The sequence below is a fragment of the Coenobita brevimanus genome, chromosome 8 (genome assembly GCF_032717465.1).
Source record: "Coenobita brevimanus isolate Jiangsu-jjx chromosome 8, ASM3271746v2, whole genome shotgun sequence".
NCBI lineage: Eukaryota > Metazoa > Arthropoda > Malacostraca > Decapoda > Coenobitidae > Coenobita > Coenobita brevimanus.
The window spans coordinates 34,966,263-34,988,842 of NC_136961.1; the positions used below are offsets into that span (position 1 = coordinate 34,966,263).

Below are 22,580 nucleotides of genomic sequence, written 5' to 3' on the forward strand. Positions count from 1 at the left end.
TCTTCATGCCCAACATTAAAATTTCGTGAAATGCAGTATTTTCTTCTATCACTGGCCTCAGTACTAACAATGCCTACGGGCCTGATGGAGTCCCTCGTGTTGTCCTCACGAACTGTGCTTCTGTGCTTACACCCTGCCTTGGTAAACTCTTTTGTCTTTGTCTATCAACCTGCACCTTTCTTTCTTGGTGGAAGTTTGCTCTAATTCAGCCCGTCCCAAAGAAGGCTGACCATTCTTAGTCCTCTAACTATCGCCCAATTGTTTTAACATCCTTAATTTCAAAAGTTTTCGTGTCTGTTCTTTACAAAAATAAAAAAAATAAAGCTTCTTTCCTATGACAACCTTCTTTCTGAACATCAGTATAGGTTCTGCCAGGGATGCTCCACTGTTGATCTTCTCACCTACTTTTCAGACTCCTGGTCATCCTCCTTTCGGGACTTTGGAGAAAGCTTTGCTATCGCATTTGACATCTCAAAGGTTTTCGATCGAGTCTGGCATAGATCTTTAATTTCCAAACTACCCTCCAATGGTTTCTATCCTTCAGTTTGTGACTTCATCTATAGCTTCCTATCTGATCATTCTATAGCTGCTGTTGCAGACGGCCATTGTTCTTCCCCTAGAGTCATCAGTAGTGGTGTTCCTTATGGCTCTGTTTTATCACCAACTTTCTTCCTTTTATTCATCAATGACTGTCTAAGCTGTACATCTAAATCTTTCCACTCATACCCTGATAACTCCTCGCTTCATCTTTCCATGCATTTCCTACAGCATCCATCTCAGCAGTTGCTTCAACAAGTAAAGGATGAAGCTATGGCACATCTAATGTCTGACTTAGCTTATGTCTCTGATTGGGGTAAAAAATAACCTTGTTGTTCTTAATGCATCAAAAAATCAATTCATTTATCCGTCAACCCGACAAAATCTACCTCAGGAGTACCCTCTAATTTCGAACAATATCCAGCTCAATCCTGCATCATCTTTAAACATACTTGAGGTTGTATTCTCTTGGGATTAATCTGGGAAAGAACATATTACCTTCCTTGTCAAATTTGCTTCCAAGAAAATGGGTGTGCTAAGCCGACTCCATACCTTCTTTACCACTGCACTGCTGTTGGGTTCATAACACTCATTTGTGGTGAGGCTTCCCACACACAGCTCTTCTCAGTAATGTGAAGTCAAAGGCTTTTCGTCTCAATAACTCTCCTCTTCTTACTGGCTCCCTTCAACCTCTGTCTCTTCATCACACTGTTGCATCTTTATCTCTTTTCTATCGCTACTTAATGGTCCCTGTTAAGTGTCTACTTGCATCCTCCACCACTATAGCAGGCACATAGCACCCGCCTAGCAACAAACTCTCATCCTTATTGTGTCAAGCTCTCTAATGCAGAAGTTAACCGCTACCCTTAGTCCTTCACGTATGCAACATGTCAACTCTGGAACTGTCTCCCTCTTTTTGTTTTTCCTACTGCCTACGATCTCCAGTCTTTCCAACGCAATGTGTCCAGGCAACTCGAAATGAATGGATCTTGAATTTGGCTCTCTGTTATGCTGTTTTTGTTTTTTCTTGATGGGAGGAATTTGCAGGCCCCTGACCTTTGGTTCTTTCTTCCTTGCTTTTATATATATATATATGAGAGGGGAGTGTGAGCGGAGGGGGAAGGCAGCAAAATGGCGGGGGGACCGGGCGACATGGAGGCAATTTGTTTGTGGCCACTCCTCACGGGATTAAGGCGTCTGGCAATTCATATATGGATAGGATGTATGGCCCGTTTCACTTAGCACTGTGGCTGTCCAGTTCCTGTGTTTTATTTTCCTGTCTCTAGAAAGTCCAATATACTCTCCGTTTTTTAAAGTGTGAACCTGGATGATGATGATAATGATGTTGACGATGAGCATTGATTTATATAGCCAGACGAATTAATACCGATGGGGTTGCCATGAACGTATCGCCTACATATCACACTGTTCTCCTCCATCAGGTTGCCCATTATCCAACTCACACGCTTACATATACCTGTCCATCCCATTCCTCAATTTCATTCTTGATCTATACCCCTCCCCCTTCCCCCATTCATACACACACACACACACACACACACACACACACACACACACACACACACACACACACACACACACACACACACACACACACACACACACACACACACACACACACACACACATACACACATTCCATTCTCTCCAGATGTCCAAACCATCTCAAGGTACTTCTCTGAATGCGTTCTGACACCTAAAATAAGAGTAGTTGTAACAGTAGTAGTAGTAGTAGTAGTAATCATGTTATTATTGTTTATCAGTTTTGACAATTACTATGATATAATGGCTATGATGTTGATGTTTTTGTTGATGAAAATTACCTGAATTCAGTAGAGTTGTCATCAATGACGGCGATGAGTGAATTTGTACGTGATAGGGTCTTATGAAGGTGGTGTAGGGTGTGGAGGCGGTGGACAGGCAGGCGAGTGAAGGCTAGCAGTCTCGTTGTCTGGACCAGCAGAAGGTGGCTCTTGAAGGAGAACTCAGCGAAGGCAGCGAGGAAGGCTGGGTCATCACTCACCACCACCACAGTCACGCAATACAACCTCGTCACCACCTAAACAAATCCTCACTTCATTGTTCTAAACATTGCTCATATATTGGTTTCATTTCAAACTTTGATCACACAAAAATATATATTGATATATAGATTCGACTACAATATAACGGATATAAAAATCTAGATTCTAAGGTCCCATTGACACGAGCCTGAAACAAATTTTGAGACATGTAAGAAACACTGCTTCCTACATGTTTGCATACATGTTTGAAGTACCTTGTCTGGACGTTCAAACCCGTAAACTTGTTTCGAGATATGCTATCATCACTGGTGTGAATGTTTCCTGCTGGGAACAGGTGTGGGGATAATCAGTCCGGCAAGTTTACGAACATGTTTTTGGCGTGTTTGGAAGCAGGTATATAGCATGTTCCTAGCATTGTTTCTGGCAATGTTTTAGGCACCATATGGACTGGTCTTAAGTAGAGTAATATACTGACATTTATCATGTATCTTGTTATTAGGGTGTATATTACGGTGCACTCTTAACCCTTAATTAAGCACCAAAAGGGATAAGATAAAATTTGAAAGAAAACTAACTTAACTTTACGGTACACTATAACATACATAACCAAAGAAGAAACCAGGGTTCATTTTACAAAAGGAAGATTCATATAGGCCTCAGGATACAAATAAAAATTAGTTATTTCTTACCTAACCAGAAAACACTCAGTGGAGGCTAAGTACTCACAAAGCTCGAGGAAACGTGGAGACTTCGAAGGTTAAATCCAGATATAAAACACACACTAGTGTAAATGGAGGAGTGAACCAAAAATGGGAAATGATGCACAAACGGTGTGTTTTGTAGTCAGAGTCACGGAGTGAGTAGTGTTGGGGAAAAGTGCAACACAATGTGACAAAAGGGTAATGTGACAGTAACTGTGTACAAATGTGTACAAAAATGTGTACAGGAATGTGTGTACAAAATGAGACTAAATGTGTCTGTACAAAAGGAGACAAATGTGTGTCTTCACATTTTCCTCGACCTTATAAAGGAGACTTACTCCGTCTAATTAATCACTCAGCTAATTAATCACTAGGCTGTCTTAACCCGAGACGTCCCATCGACGTATGGGTACGTTGCAACATTTTGCATTTGCCAGTCCCATCAACGTACTGGTACGTTTTGCAATTGCAAGGTCCCTAATTTGCACAATTTTCAATTTCCGCGCATGATTTTTCGTACATATACACGGGACACCTTCCTCTATTCCTCTACAAGATGCCAAGCAGGGACAATGCCTTACACCGCATAACCTCCCCCCCCCCGCACGCCATTGTCTCGGCAATTCACCTGTTACCAGTGACCTGGTTAATAAAGACATTCAGGGCCAGAGTGATTCCCCAATCGATGACAATGTGGAGGACAAAGTTTACATAGCATTTGAGGAAGAAACAGTCAGAAATGATGATCAGGTAATGTGGCAAAAGAAGGTCAGGAATGGTGATGAGTTAGTGAGTGAAACAATGCTTATAATGCCTATATTACTGTTTGAAAACCAATATACTCTCATACTACATATAAATTAGTACCAAATAAATAAATAAATACCGTTTAGGAGTGGTGTGGAATAGTTATCCTCCCATAGAACTCGTTTTCTTTGCAGCCAGCCTGATAGAAAACCCTGTAAGGGAAGGAGGTACTCCTACCTGTATCAAGTATTTTAAAGCTCAGATGAGCGATTTCTCTATGAATTTTCGATGTTTCTCACCAAAAGCGGAGGTTTTAGCCAAAAAAAAAAAAAATCAAAAATGGTAGGGACTTGGGGGTGTCGGAGGTGCGAAAGTGGTTGGGACGTGACGGGTTAAAATAATCTCCATCCATACAGAAACAATAGAGGCACCTGCTACCAATCAGGGCCTCATACACTCCACACAGAACCAATTGCGTGCCATCAAGAACGTGATGAAAGCGCCATTTAGGCTTCTACTTGACAAACATCCCTACTTTGCTCCTCCCACATTATGTCACACCCAGTATTTCAAGGACATAAGGAATCTTCTGTGTAATTTGTGAGAATAACATCTGGTGTGTTATCAGTTGAGAAGGCAAAAGTTGACCACTGGGTAAATAGACGTGGGGACTAGGGTTACCCTTTACAGGTAGCAAAACTGATAAGAGAAAAGATTTAATGTTCTTAACGGCTCACTTCTCTCCCCTTTCATTATCCTCTTATCTTCTATTTCACCCATTTGCTACTGGGATAACTACGCCAGTGACACCTCCCTTCCTGAGAGAAAAAATTTCCCAAGGGGAAATTTCTGGATACTGTACAATCAAGTTCTGGACAGGTAATCTGCTAAAACATTACTAACACCTTTTACATGTCTTACATCAAGGGAGTATGCTTGCAAAAATAGGGCCCAGCGAGTCAATCTAAGATTTTTGTCCTTAAATCGGGACAAAAATTTCAGAGGGTGGTGATCAGTGTACACTACAACATCACCTGACCCTGGACCAACATATACAGAGAAGTGTTGAAGGGCAAGTATGAGTGCAAGGAGTTCTTTCTCAATAGATGAAAAATTTCTCTGGGCCTTATTGAACTTTTTGCTAAAATAGCACACAGGCATCTCAAAGCCTTCATCATTATCCTGAAGCAAAACTGCGCCGGCCCCTAGGCCACTGGCATCAACAGCTAATTTAAAGGGTTTATCAAAATTGGGAGCTTGAAGCACTGGGTGACTTGACAGGATGACTTTGACTTTAGAATAGGCTTCCTCACATTCTGGCTTCCACTCATACTTAACTCCTCTTCTTAACAAATCAGTAAGAGGAGTTACAAGATCAGAGAAGTTCAGGACAAAACGTGTGTAGTACCCTACCATACCTAAGAATCGTTGCAACTCTCTCTTATTTTTGAGTTGGGGGGAATTGACTATGGCCTGAACTTTAACATCAGGTGGACTCACTTGGCCTAAACCGACCACAAAACCTAGGTACTGCACTCGAGCCCTCACAAATTCACACTTAGCTAAATTAAGCACTAAATTGGCAGAGGACAGTCTCTGAAGCAAAGCATCTAGTTGGCTCAAGTGTTGTTCCCAGGTGTTGCTAAAAATAACATCATCAATGTAAGTAACACAATTCTCAACATCCTTGGTGAAATCATTCATCAGCCTTTGGAAGGTGGCAGGAGCATTCTTCATACTATAGGGCATGACCTTACATTTATAAGTCCTGCCACCGACCACAAAACAGTAAATTTCTTGGGCCCTTTCTGTGAGTAGGACTTCCCAATATCCCTTCATTAAATCAAAATTTGTGATAAACTTAGCACTGCCTATCGCATCCACACAATCATCTACTCTAGAAAGTGGGTAAGTATCAGTCTTGGTAAGGGAGTTGACTTTACGATAATCAATACAAAAGCGATGTGCCCCATCGGGTTTTGGAACAGCTATGACCGGGGAGCACCACTCACTTTGACAGGACTTGATTAACCCCTGCTGCAACATGTAGTTCAGCTCCTCTCGAATGATGGTCTGCTTCTGAGGACTAGCCCGGTAGCGAGACTGCTTTACAGGGCTGGCACCTCCAACGTCCACATCATGCTGTGCCACTTCCGTCCATCCTGGGATGTCCAAGAAGACATCAGGGAACTTCCTGAGAAGGGCAACAAGCTCAGCACACCGCTCTACAGTCAAGTGGGAGAGTTTAGCAGTCAGTGTACTCCAAGCTTCCTGGTTTTCTCTCCAACTGGTCATCTGGTCCAAAGTCAAAGGGCAGCCCTTGTCGTCCGCCAAGTCAACAGCCGACACCATGCATGCAGCACTAGGGAGGTCCGCAAATTCGACAGCCGACACCACGCATGCAGCATAGGGGGGTTCACATCTCGCCTGTGGTACTCCTTCAACATATTTATATGGCACAATCTTCGTTCCTTCCTCCGGTCTGGGGTTAAAATGACAATTTACTTCACCTACCCTCTTTTCCACTAGATAAGGGCCTGCAAAACTAGCCAGCAGAGGCTGACCATGAATGGGACGCAAGACAAGAACTTGATCGCCTGGGTGAAACAGTCTGTGCCTAACTTTCTTAGAGAGGTCATACCAACTCTTCATCTTCTCCTGAGAGGACTCCAAGTGTGCCCTGGCTACTTCCATACTATAGGCCAGTCTTTCTTTATATTTTGACACATAGTCTAGCAAGTTAATTTGGTCATCATCCTTGACCAATTGTTCTTTGAGGAGTTTAAGAGGACCTCTTACTTCATGGCCAAAGATTAACTGTAATGGGGAGTAGCCCAAGGACTCGCTCGGTACCTCTTTGGTTGCAAAAAGTAAGAATGGCAAACATTTGTCCCATTCCTTTTAATCAACACATAGTTTCCTGAGCATACTCTTCAAAGTTTGGTGATACCTCTCTAATGCACCTTGACTCTCATGATGATATGCTGAGGAAGTGATCTGTGAGATTCCTAACTCCTTAAGGGTTTGTCTGAACAGTCTGGAATTACTGCCTTGATCCGACTGCACCTCCTTAGGGAGACCAAAACGGGTAAAGAAGGTTAGCATCTCCTTTACAACCAATTTAGCTGAAATATTTCTCAAGGGAATGGCTTCAGGATATCTAGTGGCCATGTGTACCACTGTGAGGATGAACTGGTGGCCTGAGGAGGTCTTAGGCAAAGGGCCAACAATGTCAACAAGGACTCTAGTGAATGGGGCCTCAAATACAGGTAGAGGAATCAAAGGAACCGCAGGGATGGGCTTATTGCTCTTACTGACTAGCTGACAGGTGTGACATGACCTACAAAACTGGGAGACATCTCGATGGATTCCAGGACAGTAAAAATGCTGCCAGATGCGGGAGAGAGTTTTCCTCACCCCTAAGTGTGCCTGTTAAAGGAGAGTCATGAGCAATGGACATAATTTTTTGCCTATAGGGTCTTGGAATCACCACCTGATGTACAGTCTCCCACTCGTTATCATGAGCAACACTAGGAGGTCTCCATCTTCTCTTTAACACGTTATTTGGCCTTAAATAATAACACTCCATCAGTTCAGACTCACATTCATCTTCCCTAACTGCTGAGTCAATTAAAGTGGCAATCTCTGGAACAGATCTTTGCATATCAGCTACCATTGCACTTGCATCAGTCTGGGGAGAATCATCAACCTCTGAGTCATTTAACTGGGCAAAAAAGGTATCACCAAGCCCAATATCATCATCGGCATTGCCGGTGCCATTACTGTCAACGTTCTCATGGCTGGCTTTTGCCGTCATAGCTCTAGTTACAGCACATGCAAGAAACAATTTAGGACATGTATCTTCTAACTCTTTAGTCCTATCCTCACTCAGGGGAGTTTTTAACACGCAGGGAACATCACTCACCTGTCCTCCCGCCAAGTCATTACCCAAAAGGAAAATGACCCCTTGTACAGGAAGCTGGTCAACAACACCCACATGCACTGAACCAGTAATGAACTCTGACTGGAGCTTCACCTCAACTAGGGGAACAGATACAAACTCAGCTATACCCTGTAGCAAGACACATTCATTAGGATCAGCTACATCAACAATCCCCTTCAACATTAGTGACTGTGAAGCTCCTGTTTCTCTAAGTATAGTGACTTCCTTACCACCTTTTCCATCAACTGAAACTAACCCCTTAGAAATAAAGTTAGCAAATAAATGACCTGGGGAGGAGTCACTTTGAGTACCGCCTGGGGGAGGACACTCTGATTGAGTCTTATTACCACTCTCACCTGAACCTGACGGCTGCACTGCCCTAGTCTTACTAGTGTCTAACAATGGTTCTACTGGAGTCTGTCTATCCACCACTTACGGCTCCACTCTGGCCTTATCAACAATATGCACCTGCTGGGGTAGTGACTGACTACTGCTAACAATATCTGTGGGTGGCTGCTCTCTGTTGGTGTCAAAAGATCCCCAAGAGTTTACCAAAGTAATAGGTTTTACAGAGGGACTTTTCCCTCGTTTTTTCCAACACCAATCCTCCAAGTGCCCCGTTTTCTGGCAATACTGGCAAAACCTGACACTTTTTCTTGACCCTCTGGCATCATTGTCCTCACTTACTTTCTTAGAACTAACATGCTCTGGGGTTGCAGTGTTCCCACTAGTGTCACTTGACATTAACTTGCCTTTACCTGAAGAATGATCCACAAAAACTGGTTGGTTCACTCTCCTACCCATAACAAATAACTGAGGCTTACGTTCATGCTTATGAATTATACTATAGTTATCTGCTACAACAGCAGCCTCAGCTAGGTTATCTAAATCTTTCTCCACTAGGTATGTAGCCACATCCCTATCTATTTTACCAGTGAAGTTCTCCAAGATCATTAATTCTTTAAGTTTACAGAAATCATCAACTTTCTTAGAATGCAACCATTGATCAAATAAGTCTGTGAGTACTCTAGCATAATCCACATGAGTCTGATCTTTCTGTTTAAAGGTGGATCTAAATGTAAGCCTATATGCCTCTGGCACGAGTTCATATGCTTTGAGAATGGCATCTTTTAAACAATCATAGTTAGCACTTTGATCAACTGATAAAGAAATATAAGCCTCTTGAGCCTTTCCTTTCAAAACACTCTGCAGCAGTACTGTCCAAGAGTCTTTTGGCCACGAGAGACGACCTGCCACCTTTTCAGACATACGGAAATACTTAGTGACATCTTGCTTATTAAAGGGAGGTAATAGCTTAATGTTCCTAGCAACATCAAAAGATTCCTTGGCAGATGAATTACTAGCTCTAGGTAAACTATGAGGGTGCTTCACTCTGTATTCGTGATCCATTTCCTTTTGTCTCATTTGAGCCTGTAATTCTATTTCCTTCATTTTGGCTTGCACTTCAAGTTCCCTCAGCTTAATTCTGACTAACTCAAGTTGCACTTTGTCACCAGTATCATGAGCAGAAAAATCACTAGGGCCAGGTATCTCCGATGCCAAAGGCTCAGGGTCAACACCTTCTGCAGTATCAAATGGCTCAGAACTAGCTATAGGAGACTCACTTTGCCCAAACAGTGTGTCCAATGTTATATCAAGAAACTTAGTCTTAGTGACTGAGGCAGGAAATCTCAGCTGTAAGGCCTGGGCAAGCAATATGAGCTCTTGTTTTGTGACTGTTTTCACTCTGATTGGGGAAGGCTTAGAGTCCAAAAATGCTTTCACATCACTATCACTCATTAGGGCCATGATTACTGATTATAGTTAAGTAGGTAAGAGTAAGCACTGTGTATGTGGCCAAGGTTGCCAATATTATGTCACAGAGCTATCCTGGCAAGAGGTCGCCAAATTGTTATGGGGGTGTATATTACGGTGCACTCTTGACCCTTAATTAAGCACCAAAAGTGATAAGATAAAGATTGCAAGAAAACTAACTTAACTTTACTGTACACTATAACATACACAACCAAAGAAGAAACTAGGGTTCGTTTTACAAAAGGAGGATTCACATAGGCCTCAGGATACAAATATAAAACTAGTTATTTCTTACCTAACCAGAAAACACTCAGTGGAGGCTAAGTACTCACGAAGCTCGAGGAAGCGTGGGGACTTCGAAGGTTAAATTCAGATATATATCACACACTAGTGTAAATGGAGGAGTGAATCAAAAATGGAAAATGATGCACAAACAGCGTGTTTTGTAGTCAAAGTCACGGAGTGAGTAGTGTTGGGGAAAAGTGCAACACAATGTGACAAAAGTGTAATGTGACAGTAAATGTGTAAAAATGTGTACAAAAATGTGTACAGGAATGTGTGTACAAAATGAGACTAAATGTGTGTCTGTACAAAAAGAGACAAATGTGTCTTCACGTTTTCCTCAACCTTATAAAGAACTTACTCCGCCTGTCTCAGTTAATTAACCACTAGGCTGTCTTAAAATAATCTCCGTCCATACAGAAACAATAGAGGCACCAGCTACCAATGAGGGCCTCATACACTCCACACAGAAGCAATTGTGTGCCATAAAGAACGTGATGAAAGCGCCATTTAGGCTTCTAGTTGGCAAACATCCTTACTTTGCTCCTCCCACATTATGTCACACCCAGTATTTCAAGGACAAGATGAATCTCCTGCGTAATTTGTGAGAAAAACATCTGGTGTGTTACCAGTTGAGAAGGCAAAAGATGACCGCTGGGTAAATAGACGTGGGGACTAGGGTTATCCTTTACAGGCAGCAAAACTGATAAGAGAAAAGATTTAATGTTCTTAACGGCTCGCTTCTCTCTCCTTTCATTATCATCTTATCTTCTATTTCACCCATTTGCTACTGGGGTAACTAAGCCAGTGACAATCTATACTTCACACTACCATCGTTTCTACACAAAAGGAAAACACGCATTCACATAAGAAAATGGTGGTCTGTAAGAGGTAACAGTTTCAATTAAACTAAGACCCTTCTCAGATATAAACAGAGAGAGTATATGCATATATATATATATATATATATATATATATATATATATATATAGAATGAATGGTTTCATTTCGTTTATAAAGGCTTCAACATGCTTCAGTGTGATGGCCTTGGTCACCTAATGGTGGCTCTCCATGCTGCTTGACCTCTGGCAGCCCCTCCCCATTCAGTAGTCCCTTATCACCGAGGTCACTCTCTATAACCTCATCCCTGGTCTTTGTCGGTCTGCCTCTCACACCTCCCTCCCCCAGCCCAACGTTGACACTTCTCGGTATCCTAAGCCAACTGTGTTGGAGTTTGTGCTTTAGCCGGAACTCTTCCTGCCAAGTGGAGCTCCCACATGCGCCACTGGCCCACACCTGGGGCTTGGTGGGCAGACTGACTCAGGCCGTGCTAGTGATATGACGCACCCACGCCTGCGCCTCTTAGAATAAATCTCAAGCTGGCTTCACTGTTTCTATCTCTCTCCTGGTCCTTATCCCAACATGGCACAGTGGAGTTCTATAGGTGACTCGGGCAGCGCCATGAGTGTCCGAGCAGGTGAACCCAGAGTCATAGGACTGGTTCTGCCACATGGTGCTGGGAGACCAAGTGAACTGCAACATGTATGATGTGCCACCACCCCAGGTACTACCTCCAGGGATGGGGACAGCTTACCAGCCGGTGTACCAAACCCTAGACTCGGAAGCACTGGCCCAGTGGTGAGTGCCAGCACCACCTGCAACTCCCAGTAAGGCTACCGTGGGAATGTCGCCATCTCATTTCAAGGCGTGGACTCGCAGCGTCTGTGCTACAGCAGTGGTTGCAGGTGGGTCCCACCCTTGGCCGCTGTTTACGTAAGATTGTTGTGTGACCCTGAGGTGCAACAGTGTATGGATGCACGGGTGGCCAAGCATAGATTCGAGGCCATGTACACAGAGGAGGCTGTTGGCATGGTGAGGAGCATGGTGGTGGGCCCTAGGTGCACTGTGGGAGCATGGTTGGACTTCTTTACATACATGAAGGAGCCCAGTGATAACCTGTGTTTATATGTGGTAAAATGTAGAACCCAGGTGGTCAAGTGTGATTTTAGGTGCTCCCAGTGTTCTGTAAATCTCGTCGATATCATGCTATCGAAAAAGCTTGTGACGGGGCTGTGCAACCTCAGTATGAAAACAGAAGTGCTGCGGTGAATTCCAGTGTTGCAATGTATGGAAGAAATCACAAACGCCTGTGAAGTGTTCGAATCGGTGGAGAAAATGGCGGAAATGCACAGACATACAGTAGTGGAGTGGCAGTTCTTCAGTGAGTGACAAGGAGGAAACGGAAGTGGCTGGTGCCACTCAGTTGCGGCAGGTGGGTGCAGGGTCACCCTAGCTTTGTGCCCCTCCTCCACTAGCAAAGGACTGCCAGAGGTGTGGCGGTAGCAAATGAAGCAGGGAACGCCGGTGCCCCGCTGTTGAGGCCACCTGCCGCGGATGTGGGAGGGTCTGCCACTTGCAATGAGTGTGTAGGTCAGCGAAGCAGCCCAAGCCCACCGAGACCACCAGCAGCATCACAATAGCCAGCCCAAGGCATCAGCGTGTCTCATGGTGGAAGGGAAGTGTGACGACCCAGCTACAGTATGCGAGGTGATTGCAATAGCTGATACAGGCGCACAGTTATGCATAACGGGTTGCCACCTCATACAGGGCCTCAGGCTGAGTCCATGAAGTCTATAGAGACCTACCATGAGTATTAATATCTTTGCAGGCAGGAGCACATGCATTGTGGGACGCATGGAATGCTGTTTCATTGTGGGTAGAAGGTCTTCTATGGCAAACATGTACTTTGCTGATAGGATGCAGCAGCTGTATCTGTCACTGCAGACATGCAAAGCATTGGATGTGTTGCCATACGACTTCCCCAACGTGCTGGCGACTGTAGAGGCTGTTGAACAGGATAAAGAGCCTCCAATCCCTGCCCAATCCGATACTCCCCCATACTCTCTGACAAGAAGAAAATGTGAACCTGCTGGAAAAGTGGTACCTGGAGAACTGGGCGCACAACATTCGCCATGAACCATGCCCCCTTGCCGGAGATGAAAGGGCCAGCCCATCACATCCACCTGCAAACCTGTTCAAAGCCCTAAGCAGTGCACATGCCAGCGACTGTCCCCAACCACTTCTAAAATGAAGTTCGCCATCAGTTGGAAAAGGACATAAGGAAGGGCATCATCAAGCCTGTACCATCTGGAAAACCCACAGAGTGGTGTTCCTTTATGGTGGTGGTCCCAAAGGAGGACAGGCGGCCGTGCAGAACAGTGGAATATCAGCAACTCAACCAGGCAAGCCAGCAGGACACCCACCACACCCTATTCAATGGAATCATCAGTGTGCCGAAGCTCACATTGAAAACATTAGCAGACACTTATTCGGGTTACCACCAGATCCCCCTGGACGAGGAGAGCAAGAAGATGGCCACTAGGGTGGGTTGAAGAATATAAGTTAAAAAAAACATGGATATTTTGATGCCTGAAGCACCATATTCACAATATAACTGCATTATTGAAAATTGTCTAGTGCTTTTCCAGCATTTTTAATGTAAATTTGCACCAATTGAACACAGTAACAATTTAGAGATAATACGAACTTTGGCAGCTTTGACAGTGACGATACTATTTTTGATGGCTTTTTTACCAGTTACACAAACCAGCTGTGCTTGTTAGTTGTTAGTTTAACTTTTTGCATTCATTTATACCCTGTGTTGGAATGATGGCTACCTGCAGCATGAGGGAAAAGGTCAAAGACTCCGTATTTGGTTTACCCTGTAGTCTTCCAGTGCTTCAGCTACCTACATGCAAAAATGTCATTAAAGAATACTTGGAGTACAAAATAACAGATTCATTATCAAGTAAGCAGGCCCATGATGAAACTATTACTGACCAGGTAGTAGAAATAGTATGAGAAGGCATCAATTCCTATAATTTACTACAAGAGTTTTGTCATCCATGTGAAAAGCTTGATGACAAATGCTCAGGAGGTAAGAAAATACTTTGCAACAAGAGAACTTCAAGCACCTACTTGGAGAAGATGGCCAGCACTGATGTACTATTTGACATCTGCTGCTGTAAATGCTACAAAAATGTTAATGCTCGGGAAAGGTCTGAGTGTTATTGTGCCTGGGCTTCCAAGATACCTCCTGATGAGTGGCCCTTTTGGGTGGCCCAAAACAGTTATAGGAAAATGTACATCAGCGAAGAAGACAAGCAAAAGATTCGCTACAAAGAGACAAATGAAAAGAAAGCTTCATGAAAAGTTAGTTCAGGTAGCCATGCATGATGAAGAAGATGCAGGAACAGCATGTAGGGATCATACTGATGATACTAGTTGTGATGTATAAGATGATCAATATGATGATGATGGTACTGAACTATGTGGTGTATCAGACCGATGCCAAATGAGCAACAGATATATGCTTCATAGTGAATGCAGCACTGAAGGACATGGGTGTCCTTGCTGAGGAAATCAAACTTGATCCTAGCAAACGTTGGCGTCAAAGAAGATACTGGAAGGATATTGCCATTCAAAAGTATCAAAGCACCATGACAAAGGCAGTTTGTCTGGGTTTTAATGGTAAGATTGACAAGACTCTGAGTAAAACCCCTCATGGTGAGAGGGTCATCATCAAGGAAGACCACTACTCAGTAATTGGCTTCTCTGATGCTGCTTACAGAGATCTTGTCTCCCCTGAAAGTGAAAAAGCAGTGGATATGGCCAAGATCATGTCAGTTGTCCATGAGCCCGATTCAGCAGAATCACTGCAAGCTATTGTTTGCAGTGGCACGAATGGAAACACGGGCAAGAAGAATGGGGTCATTCGTACCCAGCTGGAGTGACCATTACAATGGTTTGTCTGTTTGTTACATCTCATTGAAGTATTTTTAGATGGTATTTTGAAGTCATTGACGGTGCAACGACGGGTCCAACTGGCTCCACTGGGGAAGTGGTAGATCCCTTGAGTTCGATCCAAAGGCTCTGACAATTGTAGACTATGAACGGGTGTGTGGAAAAACTTGCACTTAACCAATTGAAGTTGGGAAGGATCTCAGCAAATATCAGTGATACTTGCACAGCGCATGTCTGGTAGTGCAAGTCAGAGGAGCCGAAGGTATAGTTTCCAAACAATCTGCACAGCCAAGGCCACTGAACCATGACAGATAGCTAACTAATGCCAACCGTACATTGTGGCTTACTGGACATTGCGGCTCTACATGTCGTCAGAAGAGCCATCTCCAGTATTGAGACTATTTGTTTCATTCATTCTCAACTTTTTCACGTCAGCTTGGTTCAAAGTAAGAACGAACAGTTTGGGTCAGGATGACGCCAAGAATTTCTTCTATACGGTGGAACTATTACAAGAATTCCCATCAGATCAGGGCATCATTTAGCCATTACACAGCAATATGTTACTTCTGTCATCCTGAAAATATCCTGCTGTCGGCTGTTGCTGATGAAGATCCACACGCATGTTGCATGGCTGTTGCACTCATTTAGTGAGCACGGGAGAAAGATAGCGAGGATGTCAAAGTGTTTAACAAATCTGCTTGCAAGATAGATTTCGAGACCAAAAACTACACTGAGCTGGTGCATCTAGGCAAAATAGTCTGTCACAATCCCTCCACTTTTGAAGAACGTTATATTGGATGACAGCCAACCCATAATCTTCGACCAACGCTACCCTTGTCACCCTCAAGATGTGGAGAGTTGTGTCAAAGATGTAACATCGACCATCCAAAAAGTCTATGGGCACCAGGCACGACATGGCATGCTTCTGCAATGTAAGCGGTCTTGCAGAGATTTCCCAAAGTATGAGAGTAAAAAAGACTTCTTATCAGAACATACGTGTCCAGTTTGTGATTATGATTCCTAAAGAAAGAGATCGGAAGTGCGTTATGTTGTTTGTCACTGTTTGGTGTTTCATATACATCTGCAATTTGTAGTTTTTTGTTTATGTTGGCAGAATGCTGTTTGTAGATACTGAATACAGGCAAGCAGATGATTTTATGGTTCGTTCAAAGCTAGATCTTGAGAGAAATCCTCTAACACACATCATTCAAATTCTTCATTTTTGTCATCATTTCCTCGATTTTGGAGTGAAAGTTGCTGGAGTGAGCGTACATAATATAAAAAAAAAGTTTGAGCAGTGGTGTAGTGACTGTGAAGGAGCATCATTTCCACCATGTTTCAGTCTAACAACTCTAAGTTCATAGGATCTCGACCCACCCTACTGACCACCTTCATCACCCTGTGGGGCCGCTTCCATTACCAGCGCACACCCATGAACCACTGTGCAGGGCAGAACGCCTTTACCAAGTGCTATGACAATGCAACAGTAGAGATCCTCAGGACACTGAAATGTGCTCATGGATGACTGTATCATCGCCGATGTTTTCTGGCACATATACCAGTTCCTGCAAACATGTGCAGTAAATGGAATCACGTTCCACTCAGACAAATTCCATTTCTGTAGAAGCTTGACCTTCGCAGATTATCTGCTTGGCTGGGAGGAGTATCAGCCTAGCCAGGACTTGCCAAGTAGTATAACCAATTCCTAGATACCACCACTCCCTTCCCTTACAGATATCCAGTCATAGTTTGGGCTGGTGAAACAAGTGGTGCCACTCCTCGCTGCTGCACCACTCATGGTGCCCTTCAGAGAATTACTGAAAAAAAAAAAAAAAAAAACGCCAGGGAAAGTGGTGTACTGGGACAGCCAACTCCAGTCCATCTTCGAGTCGACAATGGAGGCTATTGACAAGCTTGCTGCGAAGGGCCTCCAGTATTACGATGCCACACAGCCCACAGCAGTGTTCACCAACTTCAGCAGGCTTGGCATCGGTTTTATGGTCATGCAGCAGTACTGCCAGTGTGTGTCGCAAGAGGCACCCCTGTGCTGCAATGGTGGCCAGAAACTGGACCTGTGTGACAGCAGCCACCTAACATTGTGGAGAACTACTCAGCATTGGAGGGGGTGGTCCTTGTTATCATATGGTGCCTGAATAAGGCACGCCTGTTCCTGCTGGGATGCACCTTCATCACTGGTCACCATTTGCTCACCAAGATCTTCAAGGACAAAGAGCTGAAAGACATCTGCAACACCAGCATACTCAACCTCAAGGAGAAGTACTCATTTTGTACAAACTACCCGAATTAGGAGGCGAACCATGCAGCAGATGCACTCTCAAGATACTCCCTGGGGGCAGACCGGACGAGACAGACCTGGCAGAAGACGAAGTTGAATGTGCTGCATTCATGGCCTGTGCCCTAGAAGTTGATGAAGGCACCAGCGTGGACCTCTGTCAAGTGGAGGAGGAATCACACCAGGATGAGGACTATAGGCTCCTCCATGAGCGCAAGAGTGCTGGGGAGTGTACCAATCGGAAGGACAAAGAGCCGATAGCACTCTGCCCATACTACAGGATGACAAGACACTTGTCATGCCAAGGGGACGCTGTCATGTACACCAGTCACAAGGGACACCTGCGACTCGTAATTCTCACAACTCTTCAAAATGCAGTCCTAACCAACCTCCATGCAGGTCACCAAGGCAGGGACTCCATGCTCAGGCATGCCAGGCAATGCATATACTGGCCCGGCATAGATGCTGAGGTGGAGCAGAAGAGGAGACACTGTGAAGTATGTGAAATCAGCGACCCATCACAACCACAGAAAACTTGCTGGCCACACCCCCACCAGAGTACTCCTTCCAGCAAGCAGTGGCTGACCTGTTCCAACTGGAGGAGGAAGAATACATCACTTACACAGACAGGTTAAATGGCTGCCTGAAGGTGAAGCATCTGCCCAAGGGCATCGCCAGCTCATGACTCATAATGGCCTTTCATAACTGGTTCAAAAGGTTCGGTATCCCGAAGGTCCTGTCTTGTGACAGTGGTTCAAACCTCGTGAGTGGTGAAATGAGGACATTTCTATCCGAGCAGAGGCCGCAGTCAAGACTGCAAAGAGGCTCCCTGGACTTGGATGCAGCCGTCAGGGCCATATTGCAGTACCTCAACACCTCGCTACTCGACTCCAGTGCATCCTCAGCCCAGTTGCTGATGAGGCGTCAGCTGAGAGACTCCGTACTATCTGCCAAAGAACACAACAGGATCAGCAGGAGGTGGGCTGGGATGCTGAGAAGCATAGGAGGACAGGCCATGGCCCACACTGGGGATGCAGTGGCAATGACATTCAACCAGAAGGCACATAATTTTGCCCCTCTCAACCCAGGCCAGCGGGTGTGCTTACAGAACCAGGGGTTTGGAGCAGTGGGACCATGTAGGGGTTATTGCTGACACACCAGCCCCAAGGCAATAGTTGATGAGGTTGGATGGCAGTGGGCGAGCTTCCCTCAGGAATTGCCACCACCTGTCCCCCTACAAGGAGAAGGGAACCGACACCCACGTTCACAATGAGGGTTGTCCCCGGCAGGATGATGACTGCAGGGGGGAGGCCCCTCAGCCTTTCCCTCCCCTGGAGAGACTGCAGAGCACTAGGTGCTCCTCAAGACACCTAGAAATCTATGTCCCATGACACTGGACTGTTTTGAACCACTAGGCATGTTAAGGTGTTTTGTAATGTGTATAACCTTGTTGCACTTATACCATGATGCTCGAGGAATGGTTGCTCCAGGACATGTAATTGAATTCCTCATTGCTGTAGCAATTTTGCCATTCAGAAGTCAGCATATATGTAACATGTAAATTTTCCAGCAGTGTGTCATGCAACGCCAAGTCTTAACCCGCCCAATCCCGACGTTTTCTGAGCTTTGGTCCGCCCCAGTCCCAGCTTTTTTGGACCATTTTTTTTTTTGTTCAAACATTCGCTTTTGGTCAGAAACTAAGGAAAATCACAAAGAAAGGTGTCCCTTGGGTTCAGAAATGGCTTACCTGGAGCACATAAGTTTGACAGGTACTGCCATGCTCTATGAGTAGTCTTTTTGCCGTACGTTTTCTATGGTGGCACGTGTACTCTGAACTGATGCAGTATACGTTTATTATCATGTATTCATATGTTGGAAATATGTATACCACAAGTATATTGGGTTTTATACAGAAAAAAATGAGAAATAAGGTATGTACCATTGTGCGACCCTAGCGAAATCGGTCGATAATGTCACCGATGGTAGCAAACATCGTTATTTCATCAGCTATTGTATTTTTTCATGTTTCATATTACTTCCACAATTACATCATACCATTTTCAACTTTACATAATTGTTTGTACATATTTTGAGGCATTATGACAAGAATTAGCATAAAAGTAGCACTTATTTACCAAGTGAGATCATTTTGTCATGTTTTTTTCGACTCAGATTCTATTTTTTCACCTTTTAGATTACTTATAACATAATATATAACCCACTTACATGTTATACAATTAGTTTTATAGATGTACTTGCTGTACGAAAAGAATTAGCATAAGAATAGCACTTATTTACCAAGTGACAACTTGGTCTTTCATGCTTTTTTCAACTCAGATTCTATTTTTTCACCTTTCTGATTACTTATAATATAACATATTACCCATTTACATGTTAGACAATTGCTTTTACAGAAGAACATGCTTTATGAAAAGAATTAGCATAGAAGTAGCGCTAATTTACGTAGGTAAATCATGTCATGTCATTATTTGTTCACCTCTGAATTTATTTTCTACCCCTTTATAGTATTTCTCACATTACATTCTGGCCTTTTCCATGTCAGACATTTGCTTTCACAGTAGTACACGATTTACAGTAAGCCTTATCCTAATATATATATATATATATATATATATATATATATATATATATATATATATATATAGAGAGAGAGAGAGAGAGAGAGAGAGAGAGAGAGAGAGGGAGTGTGTGGTGGGATGGTGGTACACTGGGAGACAGCTTATCCCATAAATGGTGGCTAAATTAGGAGCCACTGGGGAATTTTCCACTCATCTTACACCGTGAACAGAATTCTTCCTAGCGCTTATTTACCTACTGAATGTATGTTGTATGACTTTCAACTTAGACAATTTTTCAACTTACATACTAACTTTACAGTAACTATACAATTACTTTTATAGATGTACATGCTTTACGAAAAGAATGAGCATAGCAATAGCGTAACCACGTGAGTTCAGGTCACTCGAAATCTAATTATTTACCTTTTATAATACTTCCAATACAACATATTACCCCTTTACATGTTATACAATTGCTTTTATAGATGTACATGCTTTACGAAAAGAATGAGCATAGCAATAGCGCTACCACGTGACTTCAGGTGCCGTCCGTCATTATTTTTTCAACTCAAAATCTAATTATTCACCTTTTATAATACTTCGAATATAACATATTACCCATTGACATGTTAGACAAGTGCTTTCACCTTCTGCTAACTCACACTACGCCTAACATGAACACCACGTTGACGTGTTGCCTCCCCCACACCACTCTCGCTTTCACGAATCTGTTTGCGCTCTCCCACCCCAACACTTTCACTTTCTGCTGCCCTAACCATCCACACACCACTACTTCCTGCCACAGAACACATAGAAGGAACATACCTGTGGAACAGTCGCGATGTGCCGTCTGTCCCAGTCCCACGTGGCGATATCTTTTCCTTCCCCAGCCAGGAAAATACGCCACCATGTACTACTTCCTCGTCCTCGTCCTCGTCTTCGTCCTCATCTGATGGCAGGTGTTGCTGCCTAGATGCAACACGTGGTGCAGGCTGGCCGTCCCCTGTCCTCTTATATGTAATATATTTGACTTTCCTTGGGGAAGGGACCTCCTCATCACTGCTGCTCCTCAGGCTGCACATAATCGACATCGAGGGTGTCGTCGTCCATTGGGGAATCACTATTCCCTGTAAAGGTAGCCAGGGCGACTTGTATCTCCTCCTCTGACAGCCCACGACGCGCCATGTCTGACCTGGGTGACTGTTGACAGGTAAGTGGAGGATTAAAGGGTCTGGTGAGGTTAATCTGGGTCTAGGGGATTATCCGCCTGGCGGCGAGTAGGTGAGGCTTGCGTAGGCGGGCGAAACGGAAATCAGGCGCGATTTTTGAAAAATGTGAAAATTATGCAACTTGCAATGTTGCAGCATTAATTCACGTCGCCGGGACATGAGTGCACATCATGTGCGGACGTTAATTCACATCGCCGGGACGGCGCGGGTTAAGTTATAATGAGCGTCAGTATCTGCCAATTGTTTTGTTATTGCAGAGACCTCCCTCCTCCTTGACCAATATGCTTTGTATTAATACTGCAGGAAGTGGGTAATTCACTGCAATGGAGAGGGGGTGATGGAGGTAGTGCTTGTGCAGGAACTCTTACTGCCAAGCGGTGCTCCCCTGCATGCCACCGGCCTGGATCTGGGGCTTGGCGGGCAGTCTGACTGAGGCCGCGCTAGTGATAAGACGCACACATGCAAGGACCTCTTAGAATAAATCTCAAGCTGGCCTCGCTGATTCTATCTCCTTCCTTTTCCTCATCCCAACAAACTGTTATCCTCCATCCTCTCCATATGACCAAACTATCTCAATCTACACCTCCTCATCACAACACCAATACACACCAATATCACCCTTCATATCAACTCATCCATTGAAGTCTTAGTTCTCCTAGGCCTTGCATTCAAGGACGCACTGGGCATCTGAGTAATAATTGCCATTTCTGTATGTTTGAGCCTAAGAATATCTTTTTTCTTTACTGCCCAGGTCTCAGTACCATACCGCATTATACTCCTAACACATGCCGCACACAAAGATCCTTTAGTACGGAGGGAGAGCCCTCTCAATCTCAATATCAGGAGAGGCAAGAGCACCCTGAACTTCTTCTGTCAACTCAACACTAGAGCAACAGGGCTAGCTCCAGCCCCAGCTCCAGCACATAACATGTCTCACAAGTACAAAAACTCTTCCACACACTCAAGAGACTCACCAGCAAGATCAGTTCTTTCACTCCTGACAATCTCCACATGGACACACTGCACACATGAAAACAGCATTATCTCGCAGTCTACCTCTAATTCCACTACATCTCTTATGCATCCACTTATCACAAACACTGCACAAGATGGAATTACTTTCCATGCACTTTTGGTAAACAACACATTGCCACTTTCCATCTTCTTTGACAGTACGGCCACCAACCCATGATATCATCACCTTTGTTTTATCTGCATTTACTCTCAAGCACTTTTACTCCATACCATCTTTCCACTTCCTAAATCTTTCCTCTGCCTCCCTTTCATTCTCTGCAGTCAGCACCAAATCATTGGCATGCAACATCTTCAACGGTTGCCCTTTTCTGAAATCACGTAAAGGGGCTTCAAGCACCATGATAAATAATAAGGGCTCATGACTGATCCCTGATGCACACTATCGTTCACGGAAAACTCATCACTCAAATATCCACTCCCTCTCACCTGGGTGTGAGCATCCATACATAGCCATAACTACTCTAACTAGCCACTCCTCGATCCCAAGCTTTCTCATTGCCCACTTCCCTAGGGACACTTTCAAAGGCCTTCTCCAAATCAACTAAAACAAATTACAGACTTCCTCACTCTA

General features: G+C 44.1%; 1 protein-coding gene across 1 annotated transcript in view; it reads right to left on the reverse strand.

The window, feature by feature from the left end:
- The window catches only part of LOC145407460 (uncharacterized), a 67,888-nt gene extending 56,306 nt beyond the window's left edge, over positions 1-11,582 (reverse strand). The window contains exons 1-3 of the mRNA XM_080278393.1: positions 11,493-11,582; positions 11,103-11,327; positions 2,382-2,617 (exon numbers count right to left, since the gene is read on the reverse strand). Of these exons, the coding sequence (XP_080134519.1) occupies positions 2,382-2,617; positions 11,103-11,327; positions 11,493-11,582 (551 nt within the window). The remainder of the gene's footprint in view (positions 1-2,381; positions 2,618-11,102; positions 11,328-11,492) is intronic.
- Between the last annotated feature and the right edge of the window lie 10,998 nt (positions 11,583-22,580).